We start from the raw sequence: 13,582 nt of genomic DNA on the forward strand, positions 1-13,582 counted from the left end.
TACAATGATTACTACCAAGCATACTATCGTTCACGAACATATGAGGAGGTTGTTGCAAAAGCAAACTGGCCACTAGCAAAAACCTAAGTAACCATTCAGCAGTTCGAGTTTTGTATTTATCCAATTCTAGGTTTATGATTGGCTGTGTTTTATGTTTGCCGCATTGGAAGACCATGATCATGCATAAATGGGTGGGTTGTCCTTTGAGTAATACTTGAGTAACACTGCTTTATGCTGAATGGACCCTTATGTTAACGTGTTGCTTAACAATGAACACGGCAACTAGCGTGGTTTAAGAGAATGCATCAAGTAAGGAGTGACTGTCTTTAAGGCATTTGACTAAAGGATTGCTCAACTTGTAGCAAAAATAGGCAATACTATATCAAACATATCAAGCAAAAACTTTAGTGGGCTTAATGGGTAGAAAAGGAACCATCAATAAAGATTATTTTGAATTGCAGCATTCTTGAAAGAGATGCCTGCTCATCCAGATTTAAATGTGAAAATGCCTCATCCCTTTGTAATTAATGGGTATATTGCAAGTGTCGGTGCTCTGGGTGATATCTTTTGCCTTTTTATTTAATGACTTTTCTGCATTTTTGATTTTCAGAGCGTGGTGTTGTGTGGGAAGAAACCATTATCTTGCTTCCTGACAATGTGCACTATGTGTTTCTTTCTGCTACTATCCCAAACGCCCGCCAGTTTGCTGAATGGATTTGTCATCTTCATAAACAGGTACAAATGATTGACTGTAGTTTCTCCTTATGTTCCACGGTGCGTTTTACAGCTTCTGTGAAATTGTGTATTAAGCTGCAAAAAATTGCTTTGTATGCATCCTTTATTAAATAATTATGCATTGTATCCGAGGTTCACATAGCCCTTCCAATAGAAACTATGAATCAGAAAATATTGCCAAACTTATATAAAGAAGGAATTATGGGATGTAAGTGCTAGTCAAGTGAGAGACTCAATCTGTGCAGTAGATAATGGCCTTGTTACTGTTGGTTTCTTAACACTGACATACCGACGTGCTGCTGTAGTCCAGGCCAGCTAGGTGTAAACTAAGGCAAAATATCAGGGTTGACATGCACCTGGGCGGTAGGATAAATGTGTCTCACTACCTTGAGCAAGCCAGTAAGGTCTAATGTTGAGCAACTGACCTGGCTGGTGGCAGACTCAGAAATACATTTTCAGGGAGGCTAGTTAAACTTTAATGTATTAGATATTTTCGAATTAAATACCTACAATGATTTGTGAAGTGTTATTAGATGAGAGAAATGTTTGGGGCGCAGTGCTGCTAAATGCAAGGCTTCAAACAAGAATGTTTACAGTTGGTGTTTGGAGCCTGTGTTTGGTCCAATATCTAGGCCTCTTGATATCTATGTAGGAAGGTGAAGGAGTGAGGAGAAGAAGGTTGAAAATATTTTTGGTGGGAAAGTATAGGATCTTGTTCAGAGGGTAGTAGGTGTGATGTGGCCACCCGCTAGTACACTGTTGCAATGTTTCCTAATAATACAGTCCATTAATTGTGTAACTTTGTCAAAACCTGTGACAGACTACTGAAAGATTATTAACTAATATTCAGAATAAACACTGTGATTTTCTAAAAACGACATGAACTCTTCACAGAACATAATTTGTGCATGTGTCTATTCTTAAAAATGGTTAAAAAATGTTTTTCCTTTCTTTCAAAACAAAATTACCTAAGATCCTCCTGGTAATGTATTGCAAAGCATAGGAGCTTCTTACTGTAGCATTATATCCAATTGGTCTCTATGCTCGGCTCTTAAGGCCATTTGCATAGCAAAATAGCAAGTAGGCAAGCAGAAGAGATTTAATCAGAGGAGAAACACCTTTTTCTATGCAATGTTTGGTTTTTGGGGAAATTGATGTATATTATCATATGTTTACATTTTACAAACATAGAAAACTCCAGTCGTGTCATTCAGAACCCAAGTGATCTCAATAACCATACAATAAGCATAATCTTGGCTTAACTTCTTTCTTTTGAAAGCATAAATATAGTTGCAACTGGTCTATGCCATGTAGCTGGTTGGGGCCAGCCTCATCTACTTTGTAATGCTTTGAAGCCCATAGAAAAAACTGATTTAGTTACTTTACAAAGATCAAGACCACTTGTGTGCAGTGCTTTCCTTAGATTGTCACAGTATCTAAACTTACATTTCCAAAGCTTAGGAGCTAGACTATACATTGGCCAAAAGTATTTTTTTGCCATTAAATTATCTGCTTGCATACTGAGATGATGCCATTCTTCTTTTATCTCACATTTTTTGGTTTCCGACTTTCTGTACCACAAAGATCCCTTCCTCAGCTGTAGTGCACCTGAAACCAGATTTTAGTATACAAGATAAGCTGTCCTATTACAGTTTGCAGGATTGAAAGGTAAATGATCCGTTACTACATTTCTCTTCCTGTTAAAAGGATGTAGTTCAATTAGAATTCTAAAAACGGTGGTTACTATTTTAAATGTAAAAGCAGGTAAAGGAAAACAAACTAGCACAATTTTATCATCTTGGGCAATAATTGAAAACATAGATGTTTGCGTAACTGGGACTTAATTAGTACTGAATGTTTTATTGAGCACTGGGGTAACCTTTTGGGTAGCCATGCCCTTCATGGAGACAATTGTCGTTGCACCTTGACTCCACGAAGGGCATGCGCAATGCCATTCCTACTTTTTAATCTGCCCACAAACCATTGTACACACACGCTTTCCCCCAAAATTAGAGAACCAGGGTTACGTTTGTAAACCATCCTCGGTTTGAATATTTGGTGTCTTTTCTAAGCCCTTCTTCTCCAAGTTTCAAAGGAATCGGGGATATAAAAAAAAAAATAACGTGAATCACTGGGCAGTCGTCGGAGGGCCTTTATTTAGAACACACATGCAAGCCATCATTCTGATTGTTACAGTGTGCAGTACCACAGGCCACCTTCAGAGGTTTCAGGAGCCTTCATTTCTAATACCCACAGCGGCTTTATTAACCCATGGCATATTAAAAGCTACTCTACTGAATATTTAAAGCTGCCGTTAACTAAATTCATTATCTTTTTTTTTTATTATAGTATGCTAGTTTATGATGTATATTAATTCTAGCATTTTGCCTGAATTTAGAGGCCGTTTGATAAAAAAAAATGCTTTGTAAAACTGGAGGATTTGACCTTGTAGCTGGGGCGGTTGTGTGTCGGTTGTTTTTTTCGTCTGTAAATTATCTGATAGTACATGCTGCCCTTGGTCTTGGGCCAAAGCTGGGAACGATGAGCTGATTTGATCTCCAAATTAATAAGCGCTGTATTTATCAAGTTGTTTTTTACTCAGTAAACTTCTGTTTAGAAATCACATTAAGGTTTGCCCTTATTCTGATCAGTTGGGCCTCAGTTGTTTGTCAATCATCCTCTCTGATGGCCTTTGCACATGAAACTTCTATGATGCTAAAGATGTGAGTAGTTATTTTTCTACCAAGTTTTCTTTTCCTGATTTTGAATAACTGCTGAGGTTTTTACTACCTCGCAGGTTGTATTGCATGGTTTCCCTGATTGTCTGAAGGTGCCCAACTTTGGCAGTAGTGACGTTTTAATGGTCCAAGGAGTGGATGGACGCGGTATAGAAACAAATGCCCTCTTCATTAGTACATGGGTGCAGTCTAAGACCCTTATACTTAGTTTGTGGTGTGGCGCCGCGGCCAGGGCGACTGACGCTGGAATCTGGGGATCACGGTTCGATCCCCGGCACCGGCGGCAGATTAGCCCAGCACCATGTGACTCTGGGCAATAGCTTGCTTAATCTTCCCGACGGCCCCCAGCGCCTAGAGACCCTTACGGGTGATTGTGCGCTTTACAAATGTGGATTATTATTATTATTATTATTAGTTTGTCAACTCTGTAAATGGAACGAAAAATAAATCGATATGCGAACTCACTCAACTTGGGGCGATGCTTGCACGCCAAGCATCCAGCACATCTAAAGCTGGCATTAGAGTCGTGAATTTTGTGCCTGATATGACTCATCCATGTGTAGCATTGTCTATTTGTATCTCTCCTGAGGTTTAAAACTCAGTTAAAGTCTCCACATACCACAGTATGTCCAGGGATCTCAGATGTTCCAATAGTTATAGCCTGATAATTTGTGGATATTTTCATTTAATCTATAATGCACTATTAAAATAAGTGCGACCTGTTAATATTAAAGATTATCCAATGTTCTTGTTGAGGAGTTGAAAAATGCACAATGTTTATTTGTGTGTCAAATATTAAAAAGACCACCATATAAAACCGCTTTGTGGTGTTGAAATTATGTGACCAAATCCCTTTTTGTTACGTCTGAGTGCCTGAGTGTTTCCTGGGGAAACTCATTGCAATAAACGTTTCTGGTTTAACACTTTTACATTGCAACCGACTAGCCACACTCATTTTACCGTGTTGCTTGAGTTTAAATATTCTGCCATACTCAAGTCTGCAAGTCCCCCCCACCCCGCTCCCCACCCGACACCCCAATCTAGCTGCATATGCTCCCTCACCTTGCTAATCCGTGTACTTATTTCTTATTGGCTGAATTAATTCTATCGCTCCCCGGTCGTGGTTTCCAGTGCAATGCTAGTTATCATCCCTGTACATCTTCTCTTAAAATTGGAACTTGATACAGTTATTTAGAATCGCTTGTAGGTATAAATTGTTGCCTCAAAATCAAAAGGGGAGCCGATGAGCCTGCAGTATCTTCCGTACAGTTTGGTTAATCTCCCCTGCATCTTGGGCAGATAGCATGTGTTTCTTTTGTATTTTTTCTGGCTTACCCTGTATTCCTCCTTCATGTTTTCAACAAAAGGCTGAAAATGGAAAGACGTTTGCAAGAATAAAAGTTGACTAACAGTCTGGTTCTGTAAGCTTTCATTGCTTTTGCATGGGGCCTGCATTGCTAAGTTTGTTCAGCACACCTATGTAATTGCTTTTTATGGATTCTTGTTTATTTTTTTAATACTCAGAAGCACCTAATTTACTAGGGCCGTAATTCTATCGTTCAAAAGGTTGGTTATTAAATGAATTTTGATGGTGTTTTTGCAAGTTCTGCAGCTTCCTCTCGCCTGCCCTGTAATTTAGTGAGCCCAGCAATAAACCCACCTTAACTTGGTTGGGGATACTAGCTGATCTCCCATCTACAGGCCAATGGACTAGTTGCCTGGACACTTCTTTATGGTGTGCTTTAGCTTTTACTGGAGTTCTAAATTCTATAAATAGGCGTGGTATGGATGTTTTTAAAGGGGCTTTGTGTACTATAAAACCGGTTCAAACACTCCCCTGATTTCTGGTGTAAAATTTAAGAAGCAGCACTGGCTCCGCCAATAGTGTTGGCTTGTTTTTTCACTTATAATCGAGACCTTTTGGTTTTGCCAAGGCTGCGGAGCACAATGAATATGGCTTTTGAATTTCTTGGCAATGGATGCCACAGGGTCATTCCTCTAATGGTAACCATTAGAGGAATATCCTTTGGCATTACTAGCAATTATTTTTTATTGCCCTAAAGAGTACCAATAAGTTTTGAGGTGAAAAAAAAACCAGATGGGGTTGCTTTTTGCAAACCATGCATGAATGACAAAACGTGATTGGGTGTACTTTTCAGGTGTTAAATAGCCTTTCAAGCATGTCAGTTTAATAGAACAGTTTTAAGCAATGGAAGTGTACACTCAAACGGCCAATAGCAAGACGGTGAGACAAAAATTCTCCCCGGGTTGATCCAAGGTATGACTGACAATCTTTTCAGCTAGCTGCTCATTGTGTTTTGAAAACAAGAGGTAGGCTTCCTATTTATGCTGCCTAAGTTGTTTCTTAATGCCATGTACAGAGAGGTACATCCTCGTTATAACAACTTGAGAGCTCTGCATGAAAAGGAAAAACATTTAACGAATGCATGTGGAGTTTCTATTAAATGTAAATGTAAATGTAGTATACTTGTAAAGCGCACAGCTGCCCCAGCAACGGGGTGTCCCGGCGCTGTATAACTCTGGGGAACCTGTCCTGGCTTTCCCTGTGGGATGGTCCCTGCTGGGAGTCCCCAAGGTGGAGCCAGGCATCCCCGGAATTGGTGGGGCCGTTGTGGAGATTAGGCAAGCTAGTGCCCAGAGTTGCCGAGTGTGATCCCTGATTAGAGTAAGCACCGAAGCGAGAATTATCGAGTCCGCTGACCAAGGTCCACAACCCTGCCGCGTCCGGAATCGAACCCTGGTCCCGGGCCGACTTCTGCTCTCGGGTCTGCCACCTCTAACCAGTGAGCCACACTACTCCATCCATTATACAGTTATAATAAAACAGGGTTGGAAGGTAATAAAAAAAGTGTCACGTAATCTAGTTAATATTAGTCGCAGATTGCACTGAACAAGCGAGTCTTAAACTTTCAAAATGGAATTGGGCGAGGATCCTTTATTAATAAAGTGTGTTATAAAGTGGAGTGTCCAGTTTCTTTCTAAAGCACAAGTTCCTAAATAGAGAAACTGAAAAGCCAAATATTTTACAGGCAATGCACATTAAAAACGAACCCCTGCATATCTACGCCAATACTGTATAGAGACTTCATAGCAGCTTTAAGTTACTGGTTATTTTTTTTTTTAAACTGGGTTAAGTGTAGTCTGGTTTCCTTGCAGTGCGGCATCACCAAATTATAGGCTTCAGCTAAAGTTGGCTTGGATTGTTTGGTGGCTGATCTTTCGTTTAAGCTTAGGCCGTTCAAGTGTATCTCCTTATTGTCTCCTTACTACATGTCTCTCAAGTGGTTAGCTTTTTTAGACTGTGGATGAGTCAGTTAAGCCTTCTACACAGTGATCCCAACTGTTATTGGTTTCTTCCCCCTTTGTGTTTACTATTTCTAGAGAATGTTCAATTTTAATGCAGGTTCTGATACTTCATGTTAGTTTATCTGCTACCCTCCTGTCCTTTATCTGGCATGAAAACAATCTGCTTCTTTGTAGACAGCAATTCTTTTTTTGTTTTAGCTTACTTCACACTCTCCTCAAACTGTTCCAAGGAGTACAGTATAACTGAAAGTGATTTGGACAAAGTGTCTTACTTCACTAAATCCCAATTTTTCAGAATGCCTGCAGCAGATGAAAGACTGATTTGAAGTAGAGTGTATAAAAAGCAAAACGGTTAATTTCTCCTGTATCATCTTTGTGTATCAGAGTACCTATACGTTACCTTTATTAATGTCAGCATATGCTCACTTAACACTAAAGGGCAGAAACTGGGAAAAAATGAGTATGCGGCCAGATTATTTGACACTAATAATGTAAGACTCATATAATGGCTGCAGACACAGAAATCTGTCCATAAATGGATTTGATTAAAGGTGTACGTGTTGCACCCCATTTATCTGGTAGAGACATCTAGCCGCAGATTTCTTAACTTAGAAAATCCCCAGGCATCAGACTGAATCTGGAAATATTTTGCAGCAGCACCTCTGCGTGCTGGGGGATGGCGCCACACGACCCCGCCCTGACGTCGTCCACCTAAGTGACGTCAGCTGACATCAGTTTCCTTCTCTTCCGCGTGCAACGAGGATCTGGAGTGAGCGGTTCCTCTGGCCTCCTTTTTGACGCTTTGCATCAGCAACAGTGTGCGATGCCTTTGGGCTTCAAAACTTGTAATTCCTGTTAGCGACAGATGTCCGCGACCGACCCACATCTTTTTTGTATGTGATGTCTGAGCTAATACAATGACTCCACGGACTGCAAAGCCTGCCAGCGCCTGAAGCCGAAGTCTCGGCGGGAGCGCCGTATAAAGCTTCTCTCTGCACTGCTCTCCTGGTCGGAGTCGTCTCGCCCCCTGCCTCTTAATCAACGGCAGGTCCCTCTATTTATTTATTTTATTTATTTTGAAAGTTTTATATAGCGCGAACAAGATCTTTGCAGATATCAGAGCGCTTTACAAATACAGGAGGTAGGAAACAAGAAACATGGGAGAGATTAACAGACTTTTGAGCATAGCATACTTGTAGGTAAAAATTGAAAGGCAAAATAGGGTGGGTACATGGGGTGATACAAATCGACAATCGAACAAACAATAGTGCAGATAGGTGTATATCTTCAAGATCAAGAGTAAAAGTTCAGGTGAATTTAGTCATGAGGATAGCTTTTACTTCTTTTTTAAAGAATGCAGAGGAGGAGATAAGTCTGGTTTCGGGAGGGAGTGAGTTCCAGATCCTGGGTGCCATTCCTGAGAAAGAGCGTTTATATGTTTTTTCCTTCCGGAATCTACGAGGTTTCAGGAGAAGATTCTTTGTGCTTCTAGTGGTTCTTGAGCCACCAGATATTGTCAGTTTCTGAGTGAGGTAGCCGGGTGAGTTGTGGTGTACAGCTCTGTGCATCATGCAGGCAATTTTCAGATGTATTCTGGCTTCAAAAGGCAGCCAGTTCAGGGATTTTAAGTCAGGGGAAATATGCGAGTGTTTTTTTGATCCAGTGATGAGTCTTGCTGCAGCGTTCAAAGAGGCTCTCATGGGTGCAGTTGTAGAAAGAGGGAGTCCGCAAAGGGCGACGCTACCGTAGTCTAAGCGAGGAATTACTAGGGCTTGTACAGCAGTTTGGAAGTCTTTGGCTGGGAGGAAGGGTTTAAGTTTCCTCAGGGTATTAATTTGGAAGTTAGCTCCCTTAGTTGCTTTGCTGATATGCTGCTGCATGTTGAGATTGGTGTCAAGTGTAATGCCTAAGGATTTCGCTGAGTCCACGATGGTAGGTTGGACATTGAGTGCAGATAGGTGTTTAAGCCAGGTTTGGGTGGTGGAGATTTTCGTGGGAGGTGAGATCAGAAGGAACTCAGTTTTCAGAGCATTGAGTTTGAGGTGATTATCGGCAAGCCATGATTGGGTGTTTCTGAGCGTTGAGTTAAGAAGTTTGATGTCTTTGGGGGATTGTAGTTTGAGATAAAGTTGGGTGTTGTCGGCGTACATGTGAAAGTGCACATTAGATGCTTGTAACAAGGTGGTGAGAGGTTCCATGACCAGATTGAACAATGTAGGGGATAAAGAAGATCCTTGTGGAACGCCTAAAGTTACAGGCGTAACTCTACTATCCAGTTCCGCCGTCGATCCACTTTAAGGTCTCTATGGCCGTTTGCCGGCTGCGTATTGTACCTGCTTCAGCGGTCCAGAATTAATGCTAATTGGCCCTAATTTCTCCTTTTTGGGGTTGGGTGTGCACTTGGTGTGTTTCTTGTCCCGCTGGCTTTTCCCATACCATTGCTCAGGTTCTAGCTCTTGCCCTTGGACTTTTGACACCGGCTCCTTCGACTTCCTTCTATAGGATAGTCTGTTCGGCTCGGGTTGCATCTCTTCAAGTTCATTTCAAGCTTGGGTCGGTGTACACCTCGCGTGCCATTCAGCGGAGAGTGGTCTTTCTTCCTCTCTTTCTTTCTTTGCTCTGGTATAGGGCCCATGCCGTTCTACCTGTCATTTTTTAGGTCGAGCGCGAAGCAGCGAAGCACCTATTGCCGGCGTGTTTGGGGAATTGTGAGACAGCGTTCAGGCACGAGCCTCGCTGTCTCAGATTCCTCCTCTAGGGTGCGCAGGGCGCCGTGCACCTCCCCTGCCTCGCATTCGCAGCCTCTCTCAATCACACACAGTCACGCATGCGCACACACATTCCCACGCGCACACACTCACCCCCCTCCCCCCCCAGGCATACACACACACACACACAGGCAGGCACGCACACACACACACACACACACACACACACACTCTCACCCCCCTCCCCCACCACTCACGGGGCTCACGTGCACGCACAGGCGCGCACACACAGACACACATATCCCCCCCTCCACTCACCGTGCTCTTTTGTCGCCTCGCTGAGCTCCTTTTCTCCGGCGCATCTCCACACGCGGGGCACTTCTCTGGATCTTCACGATACCGCGGGGCTCTCCCTCCATGATGGGAGCCCCGCATCAACGACCAACACCGGCCTCTTCCGGCCGCGTCACAGGCCCCGCCCATGTCACGGGCAAGGATGCATGACTTCCTGGTTAGTACTTTAGTTTTGCGCGCTGCCGCTGCTGTTCCTTTGGTTCTGGCTTACGGCAGGTATGTGTACACTGGGGCCGACAGATGATCATCCTTTACAGTCCCAGGCAGTAGTGTTTTTCTCATGTATGGATGATGTCCGAATGCCAGAGAGTTGAAGCAGTTGAAGAGCGTTTGAATGGCTTAGAGAAGTAGGATGTCCATCCCGGGGAACGTGACCAGGGAATCCGCTTAGAGAGACGGTTTGATCGTGTCCCGCACTTCCTCCAGCAGCAGTCCCTGTGTACTGGAGGTAGCGGGGTCAGTTCCTTTGAATGTGGGGGGTGTGGTGTTCATCTATTCTGTGATCCAGTTCTAACGCCAAGGTAATGCCTACAGATCCCCTCTACTCCTCTATGATTTATCCTCCAGAGCAGGGATCTGGAACCTCCGCCAGTAAAAGGCCTGTAGGCACAGCTGTGGCAGCCCTTGTGTTACGGGAGCAGCACTTTTGGGTCGATCGCAGGGCTGAAAAGTGTTTTGACGGTGCTTCCAACTGCTGATCGCTGATGTATATGGCCAGCAGTTTATATGTTTGCAATTCTTTGTCTTCCTACCAAGGGCTCGTGCTAGAAAACGTGAATGCAAGGTATGAACCTCGTTGCGAAAAGTCAAATGAGTCTGGCAGAGAGTGCAACTAATCTCCAATGTGTGAGACGTGATGTCTCAGGGTAATGGGGTGAAAAGTATTACAAATGAGTTTCTGACACCGTGGAGGCACTACAACCCTCACCGTGGAGGCACTACAACCCTCTACACATACACACATTTGGACTTGTGTTAATCGTTTTCAGTATGTGTTTTAAGTTCTTTTGCAAAATGCGTTTTCCCCTCTGGAATGTATGTTGTTTTTTTTAGAAATGCGATTACTTTATAGATCTTTCGAGGTCTGGGTTCCATGTGATGGTTGGCAGGTCGAGGACACCCCAGAAATGTTGATCCTAGCTAAATCACCTGCATGTAAATAAGCTTTAGCTTGCGTTTAAAATGTTTAAATTTGCTTAGAGAGAGCACGAGTGTGTGGATGTTTTACCCGTGATTGCAAACAATTACTTGCAGCCAAACAGTTGTTGACTAGCTGTTGAGAGGGGGGAATCAAATATATCCATGGAGAGTAGCTGAAGTAGTTCGCAATCAATTATTGTATTATTCACTTATTCCACATTCCCCAATACCTTGCATGTTGCTAGCATGCACGTCACAAGTGTACACAAAGCTTGGGGGGCTGTATGTGCAATGCAATAGTTCTCTCAATTGCGAGAGTTTAAGCTATTGGCATTGTAAATGACAATGCCATGTATTTATCCGTTTTAAAAACAGCACATAAATAAAAGCGATTGTTGTTTACTATGCCAATAGCTCAAACTCTCGGAAATGCGAGACCTATTGCATTGGAAATGCTTGTTATACTGGTATGGTATAGCACCATTCTGGCATTTTTAGGATATCTTTATCCTGTTATACCTGCTCTTTCGAGCTGCTTGGGTTGCTGTTTGGCTGTTCCGCCACAGCTTCTCCCCCCTTATCCGTCACTCTGTGGCCGTATCGGAAGCTTGGAGCTTTCTGTTGTTCTGTCGCAGACTCTCCTCCCTTTTGAAGTATGGCTGTGGTATTTATTCTAAGTTAAGGAATCTGCGGCTAGATGTCCCCAACCAGCCTCCCCGTTCTGCGAGGACCTTGCCAAGTGGTGTTCTGCACTGGTCTATTTTAGTTGCTATTGGTTTTTCTCTCAAGGGTGCTCACATTGTTGCGACCTTTTGGGGACTGCCATATAGAGCTAACTCCCTCTAAGGGGCTTCTTTCCTTTGATTCCCCTTAACCATGAGATTCATTTTCTTCTCCTGTTACCTTCCCTTCCTCCCACCTTCTCTATTGACTCAGGGTTCTGGTCTCCTCTATAGTCGTCGTCTTTGAGGATCCGTGGAGCTTTGTTTCACACTTCCATGACTCTAGCGGAAGTGCCAGTCTTTTCATACCTTCCTGTAGTGGACTGTCCTTCTGTGTTCCATTCTTACTGTACGGCGCGGTTCTACGTGGTGATGGCAGTCTGTTTCTGTCTGTTGAGATATCCTTCCCTTGTTACACTTGGGGAATGGTCTTCGCTCACTTGCGGGGCTCTTTCTAACAGCTTTTCACTTATATGTAGGCAGTGTCTAGTTCTGTCTTTTACGATGGTGTCTTGCACCGTCCTCCTTCTTCATTCACAGACTTTCATCCCTCGCACACTTTTCCTATACTTTCACAGTTTTTGTTTGTGGCTCCACATTGTGCCACGGAAAAGTTTCCCCGAAGAAAACTGATTTCAGCGCGCCGGGTGGGACTTATATGACCTCGCTTACACCACGTACGTGGACGTCAGGGTGGGGTCATGTGGCGCCATCCCCCGGCGTGCAGAGGTGCTGCTGCAAAAAATTTCTGGATCCCGTCTGACGCCTGGGGATATTATAAGTTAAGTAATCTGCGGCTAGACAACATCTATACCAGATAAATCGTTACCAAAGGTAAGTAACTCGTACGTCAAGAAATACATGTGCACAGGTATGAAAATTATTTGTAGAAGTTTACCTTCATTATAGCCACACTTTATGTATAGCCCCGATGGAAGATAATTTACATTCTCTTTAAACTGCCAAAGAGAAGCCTGTAATGGGTATTTCTGCACAGCAGAAAAAAATGAGGAAACCAGTGACTAAAATTGGTTAAAGGTAATAACAAGATTTTGTTTGCTTCCCACAACCAATTCCCTCTTACAAAACGCCTACGTAATCGTAAGTTAGTTAAATAGGGATACAATGGTGTTCGCTCGAACAAAATGGAGAAAATCTTTTCACACAAAATGTTAGTCTTCCAAGTTTATTTTATAAATATAGAAGTTAGTTTAAACTATTTAGAAATGAAGAAACTTCTGAATAGACTAAAAAGAATACAATATGAAAGCAACACCATAACCACAAACTCAATGGTTATGGCCATTTTTTCATGCAGTATTGCAAAAAGCTGTGCTCACTGTATGAGGGACAATCTCTTTGGTTTGCACTCCTGTAAGAAATTTTAGGATCAGCCTTTGTAGGTATGTATGTGGGTGCGTGCTACAGTGAAAGTCCCATAGTCGAGGATTTTACTGCTCCCTAAACTGCACGGTTACTTTCATGTACGTGTCTTGCCATGCACCCCAAATTGAGTCATTTTCTAAAATGTTAAACTATTTGTCATAATATTTAAACGATAAGACGTAACACTTCGTGATTGGTAACAGATAATCCTTCATTTAACTTTCTTGTATCTATTGTGTATCTGTCCATCCCATGTCAGTATTCGGGAAAGTCAGCATTGTGACTATTCAGTTGTACATTTTTTGTTTGGTCCCAAGTCCATTTCTGGGTAACTTTTCGTTGGGGGTTTTATTTTCATTTGTACATATCATAAAGCTAATTCTCCAGTATTGAATCTTTCATTGATTCACATGCTTGTATCTTCCCGGTCGGCATGGTGGGAGTCTCACGGTAACAGAATGACAAAAGCAGT

The 13,582-nt window shown here is 42.7% G+C and overlaps 1 protein-coding gene across 1 annotated transcript in view; it reads left to right on the forward strand.

The window, feature by feature from the left end:
- Positions 1–13,582, forward strand: part of MTREX (Mtr4 exosome RNA helicase) — an 865,138-nt gene that overhangs the window by 202,960 nt on the left and 648,596 nt on the right. The window contains exon 8 of the mRNA XM_078675087.1: positions 611–735. Coding sequence (XP_078531213.1) covers positions 611–735 — 125 coding nt within the window. The remainder of the gene's footprint in view (positions 1–610; positions 736–13,582) is intronic.

Source organism: Lissotriton helveticus, chromosome 2_1 (assembly GCF_964261635.1).
Source record: "Lissotriton helveticus chromosome 2_1, aLisHel1.1, whole genome shotgun sequence".
Classification (NCBI taxonomy): Eukaryota; Metazoa; Chordata; class Amphibia; order Caudata; family Salamandridae; genus Lissotriton; species Lissotriton helveticus.